Source organism: Caloenas nicobarica, chromosome 3 (assembly GCF_036013445.1).
Source record: "Caloenas nicobarica isolate bCalNic1 chromosome 3, bCalNic1.hap1, whole genome shotgun sequence".
In the NCBI taxonomy this organism is placed as follows: domain Eukaryota; kingdom Metazoa; phylum Chordata; class Aves; order Columbiformes; family Columbidae; genus Caloenas; species Caloenas nicobarica.
The window spans coordinates 84,800,310-84,821,756 of NC_088247.1; the positions used below are offsets into that span (position 1 = coordinate 84,800,310).

A 21,447-nucleotide genomic window follows, 5' to 3' on the forward strand; every position below is an offset into this window, starting at 1 on the left:
TGCAGACTGCCTGTTGGGAATGATCTTACGGGACGCTCTGATTTATGAACTAGACCTGGGAGCTGTTTGGGATTGTGCTAATGCTGTGAGCCAAAAGCATGCTAGAGGATGTTTCTAGCTGTTTACTAGACTAGACCCAAGAATGCTTCCAGACATAGTTTAATTTGTTAGGATTGACTTGCTCTTAGTCTTTCTAGTTGCTTGGTAGGATTTGAAATGTCTCTCTTTCTTCCAGCCCCCTTCAAACTAGTGAAGTTACTATATTCTGTAATATGGCCTGAAAACACTGCCACAGAAAGGACACTTCATTGATCTCCTAGGACGGTTCCTTGTAGACTCTCATAAGATTAACAGGATTGTGTTTTGCTCCAGGGTTTGGTGTCTCTGCTACTACAAACGAGGAGTTAATGATTTTTCTCTTGTCCGGGCTTAAAAGGAAAGCACAATGAGCTTTCTTTGGATAGCAAAAAGAGGCTAAATTATCAGTTTGAAAATAGTTGTGGGGGCATTAGGGAGTTTTGAAATTCATGATGTTGATACAGAGTTGAAAATTAGAGCGATCCTGCTAATAGAGACAATTCTTATTAATACCATTAATGTTGTATGCTGGACTTTGTTCAGTGGGCTGCATCTGATAGCTCAGATGCAGAAATGGCACACATCCAGGTTAGAGTCCACCTCACGTCAGGCCAGATCTGGACAAAATGTTATTTATTCTGTCTGCCCTGTGTCAGCAGGCAGAAATGGAGCCTCCATGTTCAGCCAAATCTGTTATCTGATTGATAGGGGAACTGAACTTTGGGATTTACTCTCTGATATAGGTATGTGATCCTAGAGGCTCTGATGGCTGCAAGTCTCTGGCAGCAGGTGGGGAAAAATGATAGAGATGAGACATTTAGATCATATAGAAATGGAAAAAAGGGTGTGGAACAGATGAGAGGATGGGAAAAATTACATCATAATGGAAAAAATAACTACAGAGAAAGCTAGAGAAGTAGAAAACTGTACTGGAAGGGGAAGTGCTGACTTAATAAATAGCAATGGGGCAAATCAACATGTGACATCAGGACAAGATTGTTAATTTCCTTCTGGAGGTGACCTCATTGGTGCTGTCTTCACTTACACACAAATGTACGAACCTGAACTGAAGCTTGTGGTGGAAGCAGAGAATGATAGAATGTTAGTTTCTGAGTAGGAGTAAGGTTCTGGTATCATGGGCTTATTGATCTTCTGTTTTAGATTGCAGATTCAACTGTCACAAACGCTGTGCGCCTAAAGTACCTAAAGACTGTCTTGGAGAGGTGACTTTCAATGGAGGTAAGATGAGAAAATGCTTTCAAGTACTGACAGATCTTTGGAGGCTTAACAAGATGTGTCAGCTTTTGGTTCCCTCATCTTTGAATATTTTACACGTTTTTATTTTGTCTTCTCAGTTTTTTTCACCTGAGATTGCTGACAATTCAAAAGATTCACTGTAAAACTTATCCTCTGGCAAATTTTACTTAGTCTTGGCAAGTGCAGTAAGCTTTGCTTGAGATTGCTCAAGGGAAATAAAAAATGAAGAAGCCTTTTCAGTGTACAAGAATGAAACATCTGTTTTGATCAGTCTGCTCGTGGTTTGCCATGAAATATATATTTTTAAATGTTAATATCTGAAGACAAGTACCATTTTTTGTGACTTTCTCTTGTCCAGGATTTTTAGTGACCAGACTTAGCAGTTTGAGGTGAAAGAGAAAGGAAAAAAAACAAGCCAAACCAAAACAAGAAACCTCACTCTTAATTTTTTGAAACCTCAGTTAAGTAGGACTCTTTTCTGAATAGACATTGTGAAGTTGAAAGAGGAACATGGGGGAATGGTATGTGGAAGGAAGGTTAGAGCCTTATGAGTTTTAGACCCGTGTAAAACAGATGAAGTGTGGGCTGGCTGAGCAGACAATGAGGTGGACTGAAAACTGTTTGAATGGATGGGCCTAGAGGGTGGTGATCAGTGACATGAATTCTAGTTGGAGACCAGTAACTAGTGGTGTACCCCAGGGGACAATAATGGGTCCAATCCTGTTCAATTTCTTCATTAATGATGTGGATGATGGGGCAGAGTGTACCCTCAGCAGGTTTGCTGATGACTGGGAGGACTTGCTGACACTCCAGAGGGTTGTGCTGCCATCCAGAGGGACTTTGACAGGCTGGAGAAATGGGCTCATGGTGGGCTGTTGGACCAGATGATCTCCAGAGGTCCCTTCCAGCTTCAACCATTCCATGATTGTGTTGTCCAGAATCTTGACTCGTGGCATACATACTTTTGAGGGGAATAAAATTGATGACATGCAGCAGATCACACAGAACTGTACAACCTGATTCAGAGGCCTGGGCAGCAGCCTGGTTAGCTGGTGGGCCCGTTGCCATTGCACAAGGTATCCCATCCATTCATGCCTGCCTTTGCCAGCTCCAAGGCTCTTGCCTGGGTCTTGAGATTGGTGGCCGTGAACAACAGTGTGCAACGTAGTGTTGCTGCAGGCTGCTTTCATCACCCCGGTGATGCTTATGATTTTATACTATTCTTCTGAGTACATAAGGAGTCGTTTATTTTTTTGTTCTTTGTCCCACGCTTCAATTGAGCTCTCCTCAGACAAAAAATCCAAAACCAACCAAACAAAAGCCAAACAAACAGAAAGGTGAGGGTATTTGTATGTCTCAATTCTTAATTTTCCACAGTGCAAGTTGTGGAAAGGAGATTTTGGAAACTTTAAATTTCTGCCAGCAGAGAGTCAGGTGCAAATAAGATGTGTTCTGCTTTTCTCTTTTTCTGTGATGCCACAGCCCCCTTTTTCTCTCTTACTTTTGCTATTATGGGCTACAAGGGCAGTGAGAATAGAGTTGGGTATCTGTTGACAGAGAATATCATTTGCAGGGGAATAATTCTCTGGGTCATCTCTAGCCATTGAAAGGTTACTTTGTACTGACTACTTGTGGAACAGAATTACTTAATGAGATTTAGGTTTAGACCTTAAGCTTTTCACTCAATTTCTTTCAATATGATTCTTGTTTTAGTTAGATTTCTCTTGCCTTGGCATTTAGCAAAACCAAAGTGGTAATGTTCATTAGCATATTCTGCATCATTTAGCAAAAACTTGAAGATTTTGTATATTCCAATTGTACTTTTATGTTTACTTACATAACTGTGAACCGAAGAAGAAATTTTATGGGCATTGTTGGGTTTTCTTTGGGTTTTTAAAATTGTATATTTGAAAAAATATCTGAATCCTGTGTTGGTTCCAGAACCTGCTAGCCCAGGCCAGGACTTAGACATGCCAATGGAAGTTGATAGCGGTGAAATGAACAGTGATGGCAGTCGAAGCCTAGATGATGCTGAAGAGCCCTCTCCTCCAGAGGACAAAATCTTCTTTATTGATCCATCTGACCTTGATGCAGACAAAGATGAGGAGGCTGTCAAAACCATCAGGTAAGTCGGAAGGTGAATTTCTTTGCTCTGGATGTACTTTCCTCAATATTGTGAGTAAAACATTTCTGATTAGCCCAGTTTACTGCTTGAAGGTTTTTTTTTTTTCTTCATTTGTGCTTTTTCTTTTTTTTTTTTTTAAACTTGGAAATGCTTTGTAAAGTTATCCTGTCTCAAGAAAGTCTGAAATGTAAATGAAATAATATAGTATCTTCTACCTTGAACAAGTGCTGTGCTATGACTGTTATCAAAGAAATAAAACCGGATTATCAAAACGGGGTAAAATTTGTGGCTTAGCATGGCTAAGACATGACTAAGGTCATTGTGGCTTTAGCCTAATTTAGTTACTCTATGCATGTGTTGATTTAAAAGGAGTTACTTGAAATATTTTAATATTAACATCATAGTGTATATGCATTTCAGTCAGAAGTTTGCTTTATTTATCTTGAAAGTGATTTTTCTGAAGTCTTCTGTAACTGTTACACACTTCCTTTAATCAAGTTTGTTCTTTTTACTTTCTATATTATTCTGAATAGTGTCACCCTGATTTACTTTAATCATTCTTAATAACATAAGAACAGATGTATTAGGTTAAACTAAAGGTCATTTTGGCTCATGGCTCAATAACAAATGTGTGAGGATGAGCATACAGTGGTGCCTTCCCAGCTTTCAGTGATTTACAGCTTAAGGACTTCCTGAGTTAGAAATCTTTTTTTTGTGTTCCATCTCTAGCTAGGGTTTATCCATCTGTTTCTAACTGGATTTGAAGCAATGGAAGTTTTTAGCATGTACAGCATCTTGTGGCAGCCAGTTCTACCGTGTAACTGCGCTGTGTTAAACCATCCTTACTTTTTTGGTTTTCAGTTTACCATGTGATTTCATGTATTTACAAACATTTCTGCTAGTGCCACATGTAGGAGCTCTGGTGTTAAGCAGGCAACTTAGTGGTTCACTCCATCTTCAGTACTGTTAAAAGCTGTACATTTAACTAATGACTCTGTCAGAATATTAGAGATTGTCAAATCCTTGTCTGCAGGACAGTTAATATCCCTGAGCATGGATAAAATTTACTAGTGCAGCTGTGATTTGAATTAACACACCCCTGTTTATATTTTCATAAATTGAAAGTATGCTTAGAGACCTTCATTAGTGTAACACCAATATTAGGAAGCAGCATAGTCAACTTACACAGACAAGAGGAAAAAAATAGCAATGCCGATGTTAATGATATTTTTATGTTGGATTAAGACCAGCAGTCTCAGCTAATTGTTTTGAGAGAGGATTATTTCTGTAGGTGTCCTCATTCCAATACGTTTCTTCTGTGTTCCACAGAGTTATTTAAGTACTGCAATACTTGCACCAGGAGAGCTGGTGGGAGCTCATGCATCTTATGAATTTCATTTATCAAGGAAATTTGTATGGGAAGAAAAGGTGCCTGTTTCTGAAAATTAGGCGCTAAATGTGTAGTACCAGTATAATTGCAGTGCTGCTGTATTTTAACTTGTTAAATAATAACTGTTCTATCTTTGTTTTAGTCCTTCAACAAGCAATAATATTCCTCTCATGAGAGTTGTGCAGTCAATCAAGCATACAAAGAGGAAGAGCAGTACAATGGTGAAGGAAGGGTGGATGGTCCACTATACTAGCAGAGACAATCTGGTCAGTGGCTTTAGTTTCTTCCTACATTAAGTTAAACTATTTCTCAAATCCTCTTATTTAGGTATTCTGATTTACAGTATCATTTGAAAGAATTTAGCCATGATGTTCATTATAAAGAAATCTGGTGCAAAGTAGAAACTGTAGTTTATTGAAAATTCTTTGTGTGGTGATTTAATAGTTTGTTTCTCTTTTAAGAAGGAGAAACATCTCTAAATTGTCTCAAATGAATTGCATGTTTAAGATATCAGCTTTCCTGAGATAATAATTTGGAATTACTTGCATATAGCAGTTGAACTAAATATTTGTATCAGTGTTTTTATTCTACTACATGAAAAAGTGGAAATCATTATAAAATGACAAGTACTGAAAAGGTTGACACAGTTATGCTGGCGATCTAGGTGTTTGAAACTGTTTATGTGCCCTTCATTCCTCTAGCAATTCACTCTGTCTAAAAGTAAGCATGATTGAACACCATCCCTCCCAAAGCGCTATTCCTCTTGATGTCAGTGGAGTAAAGAGTCGTGGCTTGACTGGATGTCCTTGGTTGTGTGAGCATCCTCCAAAAAGACTACGCTGTTTGTTTCCAGTGCTACAGAAAACGATGTTGTAATTGAACCTTCTTAGGCAAGCTCCTTGTTTTTGTGTGTTGAGGGGGAAGATGAGGAAGAATAATTCTGTTCCTTAGAGTTGTCTGATGGGAGTGAATCCTCTTGTCTTTTGGTAGATGAGTAAAAAGGATGGAGAAGTTCCCAGATCTTGTGAAGCACAGTGTGTCATGTTGAGACTGTTTGTGAAGGGGGCTTCAAGAATTTAGAGAAGCAAGTTATTCAAGTTCTGTTGAAATCAAGCTGAGGGGTGATACTAGTCAGCTCAGGTCACTATTTTTACTTTTCGTGATTGTAAACTAAACAGACCACTTCCAGTGGTCTGTCAGAAACTGTCTTAAAAACATTTATTTAAAGTACAGGTTTCTAATAACCTAAATGTATTTATCACAAACCAAAATAAGTATGTAGCACATTTCAGATGAGATTCCAGCCAAGGCTACTTAACAGATAAAAGTATCATCAGCTGGTGATGGAAAAACTAAGGCCAGGCAGTAGATGAAGATGAACAGTTCTAGCAGTGTTCAGGGCAGACCTGGTACTCAGCTCTGATTTAATCTTTCAGTACAGACAGTACATTTTTCCATGGACTTTTTTCAACCTCCTAATAGAACAGTGATCAGATTGTGTACTTTAGCTTAGTTTGCTTTTCCTCATCTGTCAGTCTGGCTGCTACCTGGATGACATCTACCAAAAAAGGCCAATCAAATGAAGTGGAGTATTCTGCCCCAAAGAAAGGTGCCTTCAGCCAAGCAAGATCTCATTAAGCTTCCTAGTGGGAGACTTCCAAATTAGTCATCACAACATCGGCTACTCCCTTGACTGCTCCGCTGTCAGCAATGTCAGACTTTCTTATTCCTGAAACAGCTTGGGCTTTCTATCAGTTCCAAAGAGGTTCATTTTAACAGCAATATCTGTATGCTTCTTGCTGACCCTGGGAAACAGATATTTCACCCTTTATAAGGACAAGTTTCTGTGTTGTTGTCTATGTTCTTTTCCTCACTTCAAGACCGTCCTTTCTCAGAATAGGGTGTGGGCACATTTTGAATCCCTGAGTGAGTTACCAACCTGTTCCTTAATTCCTCTTCTCCAAAGTCTTCCATGATTCATGATGTAATAAAGAGAATATATGTCCAAAGGACAGGTTCACCCTTATGCTTTCACCCAGTTTCCATTCAGTGCTGATTGGGAATTAGTTAAGTTCATTCATGACCTAGCTTTCTTTCCCTAACTCCCGCAGGTAGTCTTTGCTTCCCCATGATTTAAGTGATTTAAGCTCTGCTGTGTTAATGTTTCAAACTTGGTCATCCTAGACCAGAGTTAACGGTCTTGGATATTTGTCACAGACAAATGAAAATGCGTTTCTAACTATGAGAGCATGGTGCAAGCAAAGTAAGTTAGATTCATACAGCCATATTAGCTTTCTTAAAGCTTCTTTGTTTGAAGGAATGTTCCTCTGCCTAAAATTACAAGACAGTTATGTGCAACAGCTTATATTACTTTTTGGTGGAGAAGATATTTCTCGTTGGTGGAAACTTCCAGGAAATGGCTATTTAGTCTGTCTTGATTACCCCCCCAACATATTTTGTCCACTTGAATCTCATAACCTGCCTGTCTTGCTGCTGTGCACTATTGACCTTCTAGTATTCTGTGTTGACAAAAGAATTAAGGACTTGTTAGGCTTGCTCAGTCCTTGAACACTTGCAGTGTTGATGTGAGGGCACAGAGGGAGAAAGCATGACTCTTCCACAGTTGTTACTAGATTAAAATAATTCCGATTTTGTGAGCACATGCACTTGGAGTGAAACCTGTGTAGGGAAGTGTTTTTCCTGTACAGTATAACTGCTTCTGCCACTGCTGTTACTATAAGGTAAGTGATTTTTTTTTTTTAATGGTTTGTGGAAATAATTCTCAAAGTGTATTTTTTATGTGTCTAGCCTAAGATGCAACTGTAGGTTAATGTTAATTGATTATCTTAGTAATTTGAAGCATTTCTCATTTAAACAATTGGATAACAAAAGCCATACCAGTGATTTATTCCTTACATTATTGTATTGTGCATTTTGTAGAGAAAAAGACATTACTGGAGACTGGACAGCAAATGCCTCACGCTATTTCAAAATGAATCTGGAACAAAATATTACAAGGTAATTAATGATGAGTAATAATTACATTGCACTTGATTTGCTCAGTGCTTTACAGACCTGAAATCTACTTGTGATCAGTAAAAGTATTATCTACATTTCCTCATCTTTTTTTAACCAAAGCTGTGACCAGGTTAATTGTTGGCCAAAGCTTACAAGTGAGAAGGACCAAGACTAACTCTGAGAAGTTGCTTGCAGCTCCTGTTCTAATCCCCTTGAGTATGTCTTTCCTTACATTTTGCATGTGCTGTTCTCTTGAATGACCTAGCACATTGAGCTTTCTTCACAATTACTAGAGAATTTTTTTGGCAACGTGTCTAATGAAGGCTAGGATTTTTACATTCTATAAGTACTGACTGAAAGCTTGCATGCTTTTGTATTTTATTTTGAGGTTCCAAAAATTAAATTATTTCCAACTGTACAACTGAAAGTTGCAAGCAAGATTTAGAGGAAAATTTACTGTGCAGCCTGGTGTTATAGAAATGAAGCTTACCAATAAGTTTAGTGTATTGTTAGTATAGTAATGTGTTCAATGGCAGAATATTCAGAAAATGTGTTCAAATTTATGAACAGGATTTTTCCTTTTCTTGTATTTTTCCTTTTCTTGTCTTACACCTTTAGGTGGGAGTCGAAATCTTGCGGCTTCTTCCTTTATAACATCTCTAAGATCAAGCCTTTTCTCTGTACACCCAGCTAAACTTGCCCAGATCCTTTTCATCCCTATCTTGACCAATGCAGTCTCTTCTCAGACCTCTCTGATACTTGTATTGCCCTGTGCATTCAAAACACAGCTGGTAAAATATGTTCCTTGCCTGTTGTTCCGTTATGTCACTGCTTTTCGTCCTCTGACTTGCCCCTTTGCACTCCTTTTTAAACTGCTTGAATCTCAGGTTAATTGTCTTTGCTGCTAGAGTCATTCACAGTTGTTGCTTTCACATTTGTTTGCACTTCGTCTTAATCAGCTGCTGTTTCTGGTCCCCCTCACACCAGCCTGGTGTTCACCTGCTTGTTCACTACTCTTGCAAGTGATGTGCACCTGTGCACCTTCCTCTGTGTGTGGAGTGCCCCTCTTCCAGCTAGTGTGAACTTGAAACCATTTCTTCTTTCAGATCTGCTCTCTAATACTGCTTGTACCATGATCTTAAACTGACAAGGTAGAGGAGTCAGTAGAAGTTCTTAATATCTGTATAAAAGAGTATCTTTACCCAAAGTGATTCACACACATGAAGCAGTGCTCATTGGCTAGCTGATATAACCATGTCGTCATCTTAATGTTGTCTTGTTTCACTTTTTTCCCTGTCATGCTCTTCTCTAGCTAAGCTGTATAAATGGGGAAACGGTCATTCTATAGTTGTGCATCGTTTGTATGCGGTGGGGGCGTGTGTCATGCTGAATATAAGTGCAGTTTGCCTGGGTAGAAAATAGTGGTTATAGAGTGAGAACTGTGGTGGGGCTGGAAGTCTCTCTAGGCTTGTATAGAGGAATTCAGAAAACTGTGGGTGAACACTGGTCATGCATAGTTTGTCATTAGTTGTGAAGCTCGATATTTTGGTTTTGGTATTTTGCTATATTTACTTTGATTTCTTTGCAAACACTTTAAGTTTTGAATATCAATATATTAAAATATTGTGCGCATTTTAATTTTTTAATCTTTAATATTTTTCTTCAGGAGATTCCACTTTCAGAAATTCTCCAGGTGACTCAGCCTCGAGATTTTTCAAACGTGGTGCAGGGCAGCAACCCACACTGTTTTGAGATCATCACTGACACGATGGTGTACTTTGTTGGCGAAAACAATGGCAGCAGTCATCAGAGTCCTGTTCTTGCTGCCACCGGAGTTGGACTTGATGTAGCTCAGGGCTGGGAGAAAGCCATTCGTCAGGCTTTGATGCCAGTCACTCCTCAAGCTAGCATTTGCACTGCTGCAGGACAAGGAAAAGATCACAGTAAGCAGGCAGACAAGGCCCTATTACCCATATTCTGAAGCTGGTAATGGTAGAGATTCCTTCCAGAAAAGTGCTTATTTAGAGTGAAGTATTGTCTGTCTATTCTCTGCTGATTCGCATCCCTAATTTTCCCCAAGTATCTCAAAAGTAACACTTAGGTTCGTGGAAGGTGGGCAAATCCTTGAATCTATTGTAGCAGGAAATAGTAGTTAAGAATTAGATTTATAATATGAATGCATATTCAGAGCTCTATTGTAGGAGCATTAAGAACTTACACATAGTTGCTGGATGAAAAAAAGGGATCATAGTTTAGATATTACTAACATACTTTAAAAATATACATATATCTCCATATTATATACATATAATCTGAAATAACTAAATTTGGATACTCTTTGATGTTATCCCCTATATATTTTATTAAATCTGTGAGATGTCAGTAGCTGAGGAGAAGGAGTTAGTGATGCAATGTAAATACTGGAAGTGATGGCAAGAACTTTTGCTGAGCTGTGCGTAGTAATAAAAAGTACATTATTCTTCCTTCTATGCACCCATCCTCCCTTTCTTTCTCTGGCATAGGATCATATTCTTTATCAAGGCTCCACTAAATTACGTTTTGTTCTTTCTCTTCAGATATCTCCTTGTTCCTTGCAATGACATTAATTCACATTCTGTACTGAGATTTATGCTTTCATTCTTTAGTTTCCTTTCATCTTCCAGCTACTCCTTAATCATTTTTTAGTCAAATTTTCTTTTGCAGGAGATTCTGAGATTAGTTTCCTCTTCTCTGTTATCTGGTTATTCTGCATCAGCAACAGTTAAGTACATGTGAATGCTAGTCTGTGGTAAAGACACTTTCTGAAAATACAACCATGGTCTGAAATGGTAAGCTATGAAATGCCGGTACCGGTATCTGTATTTAATTAGAGTGGAGAAACATACCTGTAAGACGGTACCTCATAACTGGCCTTATACGTAGGTAAAATGCGACTTTCGATATGAAATCCTTAGTTCCAAATATACATATACAAAAGGTCTCTTTGTTTTCTAGAACCTAAGGCTTACTGTTGCTGAGAGACTTGTAAAGACAGTTGCTTTTTCCAGAATCAGTATTTTTGCACATAGAAATAATATTTTTATAGTAAAACTTGACAGTGGTAGAGAATAGAGCTGTAGAGGTAGATAGAGAGGAAGTATTTTAGCATGTTTAGGATTGTAGGAGTATATGTTGTGGAATGGCTTCCTCATATTCTTAGACAACTCATCAGGTTGTGTTTTAAACTCTAAAAAGCCCACAAAATGTCCATTACTCCCTCTCCTTCCTGCATACTCCTAGCCATGAAATGTAACCCAAGAGCCTTTAAGAAAATTAAAATTTCAGTTAAAAAAAAAAAAAAAGGCTCAAATATGTTATTTTAAATGAGAAGACCAAAAGAGGAGAGAGGCATTGCTAATGCTTGGAAAATGTGCAGCAGCAGGGAATTCGTAGTGTCAAAATGTCCCTAAGACACTAGCTTGTCAATTATACCACATGCTTGCTAGAAATGAGGATGCTCTTAGAGTCTGACCCATGGGAAGGAGACCTTCCTGAGCTTGCACCTGCTGGCTGGGGTGGGATATTTCTGACCTGAAATGAGAAAGAGAAGTTTAGTAAACTGTTAGCTGGTATAAAGTACATATGGAATCCTGACATTACTGCAGAAGTGACGGTTTTTTCAGTCCTTGTTCTTTCACATTTCAGACACTAGAAAAATGGATTTATGTGTAAGGAGCAACTCAATCTCTACCTACCAGATATTTTGTATTCTGTAGGTATCTGCAGAGAAGAGTTCAGTGTGTTTTCTTTAAACAGTTTCAAAAACTGTATCTATACTTTTCTAGTTACCTTGTTTCAACCTTCCTTCAGTTCTTGTTGACCTTAGTAACTTTTTGTCTGCCTTTTTTCTTGTTTTTCCTTGTCTTTTTTACTGTAATTCCAATGCAGACCTGACTGTAGTAAATAATCAGTAGACATATGCAAGGCTGTGATTCCAGTTCATGTTTCAGATGCAGTATTCATAGTGTCATTGAGAACTAGTATTTGTTGCTCTCTTAAGTCTGTAAATTCCTTCTTTGAGATAAAGTACAGGTGGCAAAAATCAGATACAGACATTTTCTTTGTTTTCTGAAGTTGTGTTTCTAAAGCTCAAGGTTCTTATTAGGGTGATAAAGGCTCTTTTCAAAGTGCTAGTAAATCTATAGTATACCTTCCATCTGCTTTCTTGGTGAATTTGTTCTACTTTTTTTTTTTTTTTAAAGTTAACAAATGATATGTGTCCATTTGTCTGACATGCTTCACCTCTGTCTTGGAAGCCAAAGGAAAAGGGTGTTTTCTGCTTTCCTTGACATATCCCTTGTCCAAGCATCGTAATGTTATTCCTGTAATGAAAACTCTATGTTAGCATCTGCTGCAGGCTGAAATAGTCTATATCTTTATCTTGTGCTTTTACTTGCAAATTGCACTTTCTAGATGTGCTCTTATATTTCAAAGTTCGATATGCTTCTATAGTTTGTCCATGAAACAAATATTGGTTATATTATGGGTTTTATTGCTTTTTTAATTATCAGGTCTTCTGTTACTTGCTTTGCTTCATTTGTTTCCTTTTCTCATGCATTAGTTCTGTGTATCTTGATGCCACAGATAATTAGTAACCACATTCATTTGGCTATAAGGGATCTACCTGGTCCTCTTCCCTGTATTTTTCTACCAGAAGTTCTTAGTAGTTTAGTAGTTTAATGAACTCTGATACAGTTATCACATTACTATTGCTTTTGGTTCTCCAGCTCTCTAATGTATACATGCTCGTACTGTTCTACTATTTTTGTAATCAGCAATATGACAAAAATAAACAAATAATCCCACAAAAACTCCCAGGGTTGTTTATCTAATCAATCTGTGAAATTTGAGTTCCAGGGTATGATGTTTCTGCAGAACAACAGAACATCAATAAAAATCGTTTCACCCTGACTGAGTTAGAAGTCAGTAAAGGTGGTTTTAGTTTTGTTTTGTTTTCCTCTTTTTACTGGAAAGAGCCTGCCCTTCCTGTTTACTTACTCAGTTATATCTTATTTATTGCAGAAGAGTTATCTCTAAGCATCTCTGTTTCAAATTGCCAGGTCCAGGAGAATGTGGTGAGTCACACGCATTGTATAATAATGGTGTTTGTTTATCTGGGTATTACAAAGTGATTGGTAGTAGCAGTATCTGGATGAGAAAGCAGCAGCAGGGTACTGTAGCTGAAGAAGTCTGTGTCCTGCTTACCTGGCACAGCTGTTAGTTTGTGTGTATGTGTGTCCCTGCTGACAGTGCAGCTCAGCAGATCCTTTCCTCGAAAAGTTTGTTGTGTTTTTCCACACTGTTCAGGGTAATGATGGCACCCTTTACAGAGTTTGATTAACGTCAGATGTAAATACAGCTCAGCCAAGACTAACTGATATGCTCATGAACATTTTGATTACTCCTGATATTTGTGATTTGTTTTTTTCATGCATTAGGATATCAGCTCTGTATACCAAATATTTGCTGATGAAGTGCTGGGTTCTGGACAGTTTGGTATTGTATATGGAGGTAAATACATTAGATTCCATTATGCATTTATTAAGGTAGAATGTCTGTCTGTTTGATATAATTAGCCTTTTTGTATTTGCTTAGCTGAATCTAGAATGTCTAGGTGAAATTTGTAATGTTATAGTGTCGAAAGTTTTGTTTAGATTACTTTCTCTCTCTGACGTTTTATGTACAGTATTTTTTACAGTTCATTTTTTGCATTTAGAGTTTTGCATTGGCATCAAGATCAGTTTAGAATATGCATTGAATTTTCACCACAGTCAAATACAAAGCAATCTGTAGTCTCAATTTGGCCTTGGTTAATGGGTTTTTTAAATTGCACATTCTAACACTGTTGTCTGTATTACACAGTAATAGAAGTCATGTCTTTAAGGAGGCTGTCAGTTATACCTGTTTTCAGTTATATCTGAGAGATGCGGCCAAAAGCAATTAGAAAAACACATATTTTACTTTATGCTTTGACAGTATTTATGCAAACATATTATTGACGTATTTTATGCGAACAGTTGCACTATAAATTTCTGTCAGCAGGAAAAAGTACAGGGAGGAATTCCTTGTCAAGAGGTCTCAGTTTTGTTAATAGGTTCCAGGTGTAGTTTTATCACTTTTAGTTTTTAAAAACTTCTGTTGCAACATATAACTTGTTCATAGTATGTAATCACAAAAAGAAGAAATACTAGAAATGCATCATATGAAGTCTGTTTCTCTTTTTTTTTTTTTTTTTAAATCCCATATGTTATATCTCAAGTGTTGAGAGAACCACAGACCATAAATCTGGAAAGAAAGAAAAAGTGATAACTAATGATTGAAAAGTGGTAACCTTTCTGCTTCTGTTGTGTTGTCTTTCTAGTCAGGAAGTATTGTGGCTATGATTTTTCTGTGTGCCAACTGTGTATTTAGATACTTTATTATGCCGTTTGATGGTCTAGTTTTACATCATTCTTGTGAGAGGTCTGGTTTTTTCCTCTATATTTCTTAAAGCATAGTGTGAATCAAAGTATGGTCCCTCTCTTATGAGTAGCACATGCACAAGTGCAGAGAGAGTAGTTCAACGTTTTGATTTTATTTCTATATATACTCTCCTAAATTGACTTTTAAATAAATCTCAGCTTGGTATTTTTCATGATTCATTGCTTATAAATGCTTATTCACATAATAAATAATTATAAAAGGCTTTTATTATATTAAATCTTTTTGCTTAAAGATCCCTTAAAATATCTAGAGTAAGTGTACTCAGTTTCTTAATATAAAATCACAAGCTGAAAGAGCAAGAAAAGAACATTTTTTTTTGTCGGCTCTGCACACTGCTTAATTGTTGCTGGTGTCTGGGCAGACTAGATCTGGTAACTTCTAATATTAGCTTCTTTGTAGGCTTACTGAAATAATGATAACGAAACCTTTTATTTAAACGAATAAAGGTAAAATAAAGTTGCTCACATTGTGGTTGTGTTTTTGTTTCTTTCTCCCCTCTATTCTGGACAAATATTTACAAATTGTAAATCAAGAAGTTATAGGATACTGATATGCTACTCCTGTTTCTTTCAGTAAGAACCATTTCCCTCTGCCTGTTTTGGTTAGTTTTGAAGGGTCTGAAAAATGGAGACAGAAAAAAAAATTCCTCACAGTTTCTTACTGATGTAAAACTTGCCATGAAACCTCGTTGGTTGTGTTTTACTTAGGAAAAGGAATTTTCAAGCTGCTTTTCTGTTAATCTATCTTCATGTTCAATTTTTAGCTCTAGCCTAGCTTCTGTAGTTAAGTGCTTTGCTAGTTTGGTGGTTTTGCTTTACATTATTTTGCAGCCTGGTATTTGTCTTCTGGGTTTTGCATCTAGTTTGGAATTGATGGTATTTCTGCTGCTTTTCAATATAATTTGATGTCTAGTGGAGCCAGAATCACTTTCTCTGAATCAGGGATATTTTTTTTTAATTATAGCTGGGTGCTGTGAATTTTTTTTTTTTGGGGGGTGGGGCAGGGCAGGGGGGTGGGTGCGGGGGGGATGTAAAAATTGCTGATTTGTTACAGACAAAATTACAAAACCTCCAAGGACCTCTCTCTTTCAAGACTTCTGGCTTTATGCTGTTGTCTGTGGCAGTCCAGTGTACAGTGTCAGCTTTCCTTAGGACTAATGAAATCTTTATAAAATCTATTTTTTGCTCTGCAGTCGTTAGTTCTTTTTGATAACGCTGTAAACCCTTTGGGACTGTGAGTGCTGTCTCCCTGAATGGCCTCGCTTGGGCCGATGGAGATAAGCCTGGATTTGGCCCTTCCCTTCACGCACGGTGCTGTTCGAGGCGGGGGCAGCAGCTGTGGGAGCCGTTCCCGAGCCCCGGCCCGCGGTGCTGGCCCAGCTGGGCTCCCCATCGCGGTGCCCGTAGAGGCCCCTGTGCCGCTTGCTCCGTGGCTGTGTGTGTAGTCCCTTTTCCAAAAACGGCTCCCAGACCCTTCACTGAGCAGATAATGGCTTTTTTTTTCCTTTGGTGCAGGCTTCTTGTTCTGTATTAGTTTAGCGTGAAATGTCTTGGATTATCAAGGCCTTGCAGTGTGTGATCTCATTAACCTCTCTGACGTGATTGTGATAGAACTTTGTTTAGCAGTTGTGGAGGAGCTGGGTAAGCATTTGCAGCTGCTCTCTGAGCCCCTGAAACATCCTCACTATATTGCAGAATGCTTCTCATTTAGCTGATGCAAGTTGCAGCAAGGAGTAGTATTTGGTGCTGCCAGCACGTTTCGCTTCTTACCACAACCTTTTGAAGCTTTTTGATCACAACAGACTGCCTCCTGGGTGTTAACATGGTGTTTTTCGTGGCACATAACTACCCACACATTCCTGATTATTAGGTATAATTTCCTGTGCATGTGGAGCCCGTAAGAGGATGAAACCACTGGAGAAGATTTGTAGATCTTTCTTCATGTTTGTCTTGAATAGTGTGTTTGTTTGTTTGCAGGAGAGGCAATATTCTGTGGGAGTAGGTATTATTTGCTAATGTGCAAGTCCCTTGCACAAACAAAAACTTCACTCAATACATCGAATTTCAATGTGGATACCTGACAGCAGGGTAGTAAATAGTTTAAATTTATCTACAACCCTGCTGTTGAGGCCCGTCACATCTTGTTACTCATATACCAGTTGCAATTAAATATAGTAATATTGTACGTTTGTACAAAATATACTTGTTTCAGCAAAAAGGAATTTCTGCTGTAATGTTTTATAGCTATGAATTGCTTCTGCCTCTTGATGTCTGACATTGACTTTCTGTTTAGGAAAACATAGGAAGACTGGAAGAGATGTGGCTATCAAAGTCATTGACAAGATGAGGTTTCCCACTAAACAGGAAAGTCAGCTTCGTAATGAAGTAGCCATTCTCCAGGTACAAAAGTATTTTTTAATCACATTGGAGTTTGTCTCAAGCCATTAATAAGATTTTGTTGTGTGCATAAATGCTCTGAATTGATTCATAAATCTGTGTGTACGACTTCTGAATATTTCGTAAGAGGGAATCTTAGAAGAACGGGAATTCTGGAGTATTTGGTAGAATGGATAACTTGGAAGTGGCATTTACCCCCTATAGGGGATCCACTGAAGACAGCTACTTTGGCTGTGTGCTGGCTCCTGCAGGTAGCAGGAGACTCTATTTTTGGCCGTCTTCCACTGCTGGCTCCTCAATCTTTGAGTGTTATTCTTGCATGTTCTATACTCAAACTACTGAGTGTTAGCCAACTGTAAAATTAATCATTACAGATAACTTGTGTTAAAACAAATTAGTCTTAGTAGTGATAATCAGCATGTTTCATGGGTTGATGTTTATGTTTCAAGCTACTTTCTTGCCTCAGACGTTGTGTTTTTTTCATCTCTAACTCTCCACTTAACTGCTTTTTGATTTGAGGTACGACATTGTCATGTAATTCAGGATATTTCACACAGTTCTATTTTAATCATGTGCCTATACTACTTTATTTTAGAATTTGCACCACCCTGGGATTGTGAACCTGGAATGTATGTTTGAAACCCCGGAACGGGTCTTTGTTGTGATGGAAAAACTGCATGGGGATATGCTAGAGATGATTCTTTCCAGTGAGAAAAGTCGACTTCCAGAACGAATAACAAAGTTCATGGTCACTCAGGTTAGCATTCAGTCTCTCTTGTTTGAGAGGGAAGGCTAGATTTGTCTTTTGTAGTCATGTGAGGATGGATTTTGGAGAGGGGGTTTTCTATATTGTTATTGAAGAGACAGCACAGAGGGCTGCACATCCAATGAGAGTTGAATATACATGGCAAGAATTTTGCAAGTTAATTATATTAATTTTTTTGCCCTTCTTTCCCAAGACATAACATTATGGGTATCCAAAGATTCATATCAAAACAGTAAGCATTCAAAAAGACAGAGAGGAAGCCAGGCTGGGGGGAAGTAAAATCAAAACCGTTAGTTCCAAGTCTTGATAGGCTAAAAAATCTAGTTACTTGCACAGTATATATGGGATAATTCTTGAAGACTCTGTGGATACAAATTACTGTGTTGCTTAGTGCGTGTGTGGCTTTTGACACTTCTGTTCCACTTGAATAGTTCTGGAAATGTTCTTTTCTTTTTGTAGATACTTGTTGCTTTGAGGAATTTACACTTCAAGAATATCGTGCACTGTGATTTAAAACCAGAAAATGTACTACTAGCATCAGCAGAGCCATTCCCTCAAGTGAGTGATTAAAAAATACTTCTTTCATCACTTTTATTATTTTTTTAAAGAAATATAGGCATTTCGGCTTAAAAAGTGACCTCTTGTGGGATTGTTCAACTGACATAGTCTAGAATTGCTTGAAATACATGTTTTATAGGTGTTTTCGTTTTGTTTTTGTGTGTGTGTGTGTGTGGTTGTTTTTTTTTCCTTCCAACTCGTAGCCTAGCTCCATGCTCAATGGTCTGTTTCAGTGTCTTTCTCCTCAGACATGGATCACATCTCACAACAGTGCTGTGCACCAGCATTCTTTCTTCCAAGGAGCTTGAGAAATACAACTACTGCAGCACTTAGCAAAAGACTGTGTAGACTGCATCTATTTTTACACGTGCGACGAGTGAGTGGAAATTGGTATTCTGGATTAGTGAGGATAGTCCAGTGGAAAAGGCACAGGACTAGAAACTTCAAGACCAGTCCTCCTTTCTGTTCTAGTGCTGTTTGACCCTGGGAAACATTTTTTTCCATGTTGTGCATCTTTTCCTCTTCACTCTTGTCTGCCCTGTTTATAAGCTGCTGAGAACAGGGACTGGCTCATGTGTCACTGGCCTTAGTCATGGATCTCCATCATCAGTGTGTGTGATCTGACATTGCAATATGAACTAAATAGCTAATTTCTGTCAGACAAGTGCTGTTCAGTGATACTAGTATTTATGTACTGTTGACACTTAACCCAGTCAGCTGTTATCTTAGATACCTTGGATAGTATGGATTTTGTGGAGGATACATGGAAATTAAAATCTGCTAGGCAGCATCAGGGAATTGCTTCCAGTCCTGAGACACTGATGCAAAGTGAAGTGGACTTCTGGAGAGTCACTTGTGTGCCTGTAGTGCACCGCTGTTGCTTACACCCTGAGGAGGGCTTATGAACTTGGCGTTAGTGCTGGACTTCATCTGGATCCTTTTTTCTGTACAAGTGTCTGCTGTGTTCAAGTTAAGGAACCATCCCAGAGCCATGATGATTTGAGCATCGGTGCAGGCACCAGCTGCTGATGTGTTTTACCTGGATGGTTACGGGACTGTTCTGCCCAGAGCTGGCTGAGTCTGAGTTCTAGTGAAAACTTACTGTTTCTTTGTAGCTGAAGCCTCCAGCTTCAGGAATATGATTAAGAGGAATGTGACCAGCCTGGAATTCATGTGCATTTTACGTTTTGGTTCTGTGCCTTGTGAGGGTGTGGGTCTGCCTCTGAAAATGAACTGAGTTTGAAATCAGGTTTTTTGTCCTTATTTGCGCACTTGCGGCCATGTACTACACAGACTGCCTCCGACCTGCGTCTGTGCAAGGCCAGTTCAGGTCTCAGTCTGAAGTGTGGTTGATCTGCAGCCTGCAAAACCAGCAACCTAAAGCCTTAACTGACTGGCTTACACAATGTTTTGTCTGTGGTTTAGTGCACATGATGTTCAAATGATGGCAGAAATGGTACCAAGTACTGCCCTGGTCTTGGACAGTAGCATGCTTTGGAGATCAAGCAGCGATTTCTCAGTTTAAAATATATTTCTTTTGCAGGTGAAGCTGTGTGATTTTGGCTTTGCACGTATCATTGGTGAAAAATCTTTCAGGCGCTCTGTGGTGGGGACACCTGCTTATCTTGCTCCTGAAGTGCTCAGGAGTAAAGGTTACAACCGCTCGCTAGACATGTGGTCAGTAGGAGTTATTGTCTACGTGAGCCTTAGTGGTACATTCCCGTTCAATGAAGACGAGGATATAAATGATCAGATTCAAAATGCAGCGTTTATGTATCCACCAAATCCCTGGAAGGAAATTTCTAGTGAAGGTAATAAATGAATTTTCTCTATTAGAATGTCTTTATATGTAGATAATTAATTCAGATGCTTAAACTTCAAGGTTCATTCAGATAGAAGTGTGAGATAGTTTGAGTTTAGTAGACTATGCCAAAATGGATAAATATATATTTAGGAAAGATAAATTGTCAAATATAATGTTTTAGATCATCTTCAGGGCAGGAGGGAGCCAATAGATTAAGCAAGAAAAATTAATTGCATGCATGACAACTGGGATGAATAACCTGAAACTTCCCAAAATTCCCAGTGAAAAATTAGACCATTTGTGAGTATTTGCTGAATGTTGATCTCAAAATGTACTTTAGATAAAGTATAATTACAAAAATGGTTCAAAGTTGAATCTGGAATATTAGTTTTGTACATTAGCAATTGAAACAAAGCCTTGGTCTAAATGTCAGGCCTGAGAAATGTAGAAGCTTACGAGGTTGGTCTCTAGAGCTCTCCAATGCCAGCTTTGTTATTAGTAATGTATATATAATTAATGCACAAGTAGATGTGGAAGGGCATATACAAAAGTATAGAATAGTAGAAGTACCTACATCGTTTTGGAACACAGGATTATACTCAAGTTATGTAAGCACTTCTGAAAAATCACTAAGATCAGTAAGAAAAAACATTAACAAGTAATATAGTAAAGTTTTTAGTGTCACCATCAAAGCAGTGGGGAAGCTTACCCTGTACCTAGTTTGTAGCCTCATTTAACGTAAGCAAAGCTAAATATAAAATTCAAGAGCTTAAGTTTAAAAGAGTTCGTTAGGATATACACAAACACACACATATAAAAAAATCACTTTGACTGCAGCATGTGAATAATGATAGAGGTGATTAGTGTTTAAACAATATAATTTTTTTCTGTTCTTTTTTGTCAGCCATTGATTTAATAAACAATTTGCTTCAAGTGAAGATGAGAAAACGTTTCAGTGTTGATAAATCCCTTAGTCACCCATGGTTACAGGTAAACCCATCTGCCTTTCTCACTATATTTATAATGGGTGAACAATGATATTTTTTGGACTGAATCCTTCAGAGACTTATTGAAACTGCTTCTATCAAAGTTTGTTAACAAGCATTCATGGAGCCTTTAGTATTTCTGGTTTTAGCTTTACATTCCATGTGCTCCAGGATTCTGCCTGTCTGTTAACCGTTTCTTTCCTCAAGGAAAATTTTGTCTCCCAGCCCTTATGGTCTGTCTGATACTAACAGAGAGTTTTACTCTTCTGGCCCTCTCCTGAATGTGTGATGAGTGTGCAGAGCCCCACTGAGATCAGTATGGAGACAAACATTGTTTGTTCCGTGCTGAAGCGGACACACAGGCTGGTGTGTGCTGTACCTTGTAGTCATTTTAGAAGATAATTGTTTGGAATGGAACTTATCTGCTTGTTTGACACAGGTTGCTTTCACAGTACTGTGTGCACATATCCACACATACAAATAACTTAAAAGACATTAAGGGGAAAATCCAGTTGATTTTGAGTACAAACAATATTGGAACAAGTAT

At 38.2% G+C, this 21,447-nt stretch overlaps 1 protein-coding gene across 2 annotated transcripts in view; it reads left to right on the forward strand.

Annotated features, from left to right (window-relative positions):
* The window catches only part of PRKD3 (protein kinase D3), a 44,427-nt gene that overhangs the window by 19,499 nt on the left and 3,481 nt on the right, over positions 1–21,447 (forward strand). For both annotated transcript variants that reach the window (XM_065633067.1, XM_065633068.1), the window contains exons 7-18: positions 1,240–1,317; positions 3,277–3,460; positions 4,993–5,116; positions 7,791–7,868; positions 9,535–9,811; positions 12,930–12,982; positions 13,346–13,418; positions 16,683–16,789; positions 17,382–17,543; positions 18,012–18,110; positions 19,654–19,921; positions 20,819–20,904. In XM_065633067.1, the coding sequence (XP_065489139.1) occupies positions 1,240–1,317; positions 3,277–3,460; positions 4,993–5,116; positions 7,791–7,868; positions 9,535–9,811; positions 12,930–12,982; positions 13,346–13,418; positions 16,683–16,789; positions 17,382–17,543; positions 18,012–18,110; positions 19,654–19,921; positions 20,819–20,904 (1,589 nt within the window). The remainder of the gene's footprint in view (positions 1–1,239; positions 1,318–3,276; positions 3,461–4,992; positions 5,117–7,790; positions 7,869–9,534; positions 9,812–12,929; positions 12,983–13,345; positions 13,419–16,682; positions 16,790–17,381; positions 17,544–18,011; positions 18,111–19,653; positions 19,922–20,818; positions 20,905–21,447) is intronic.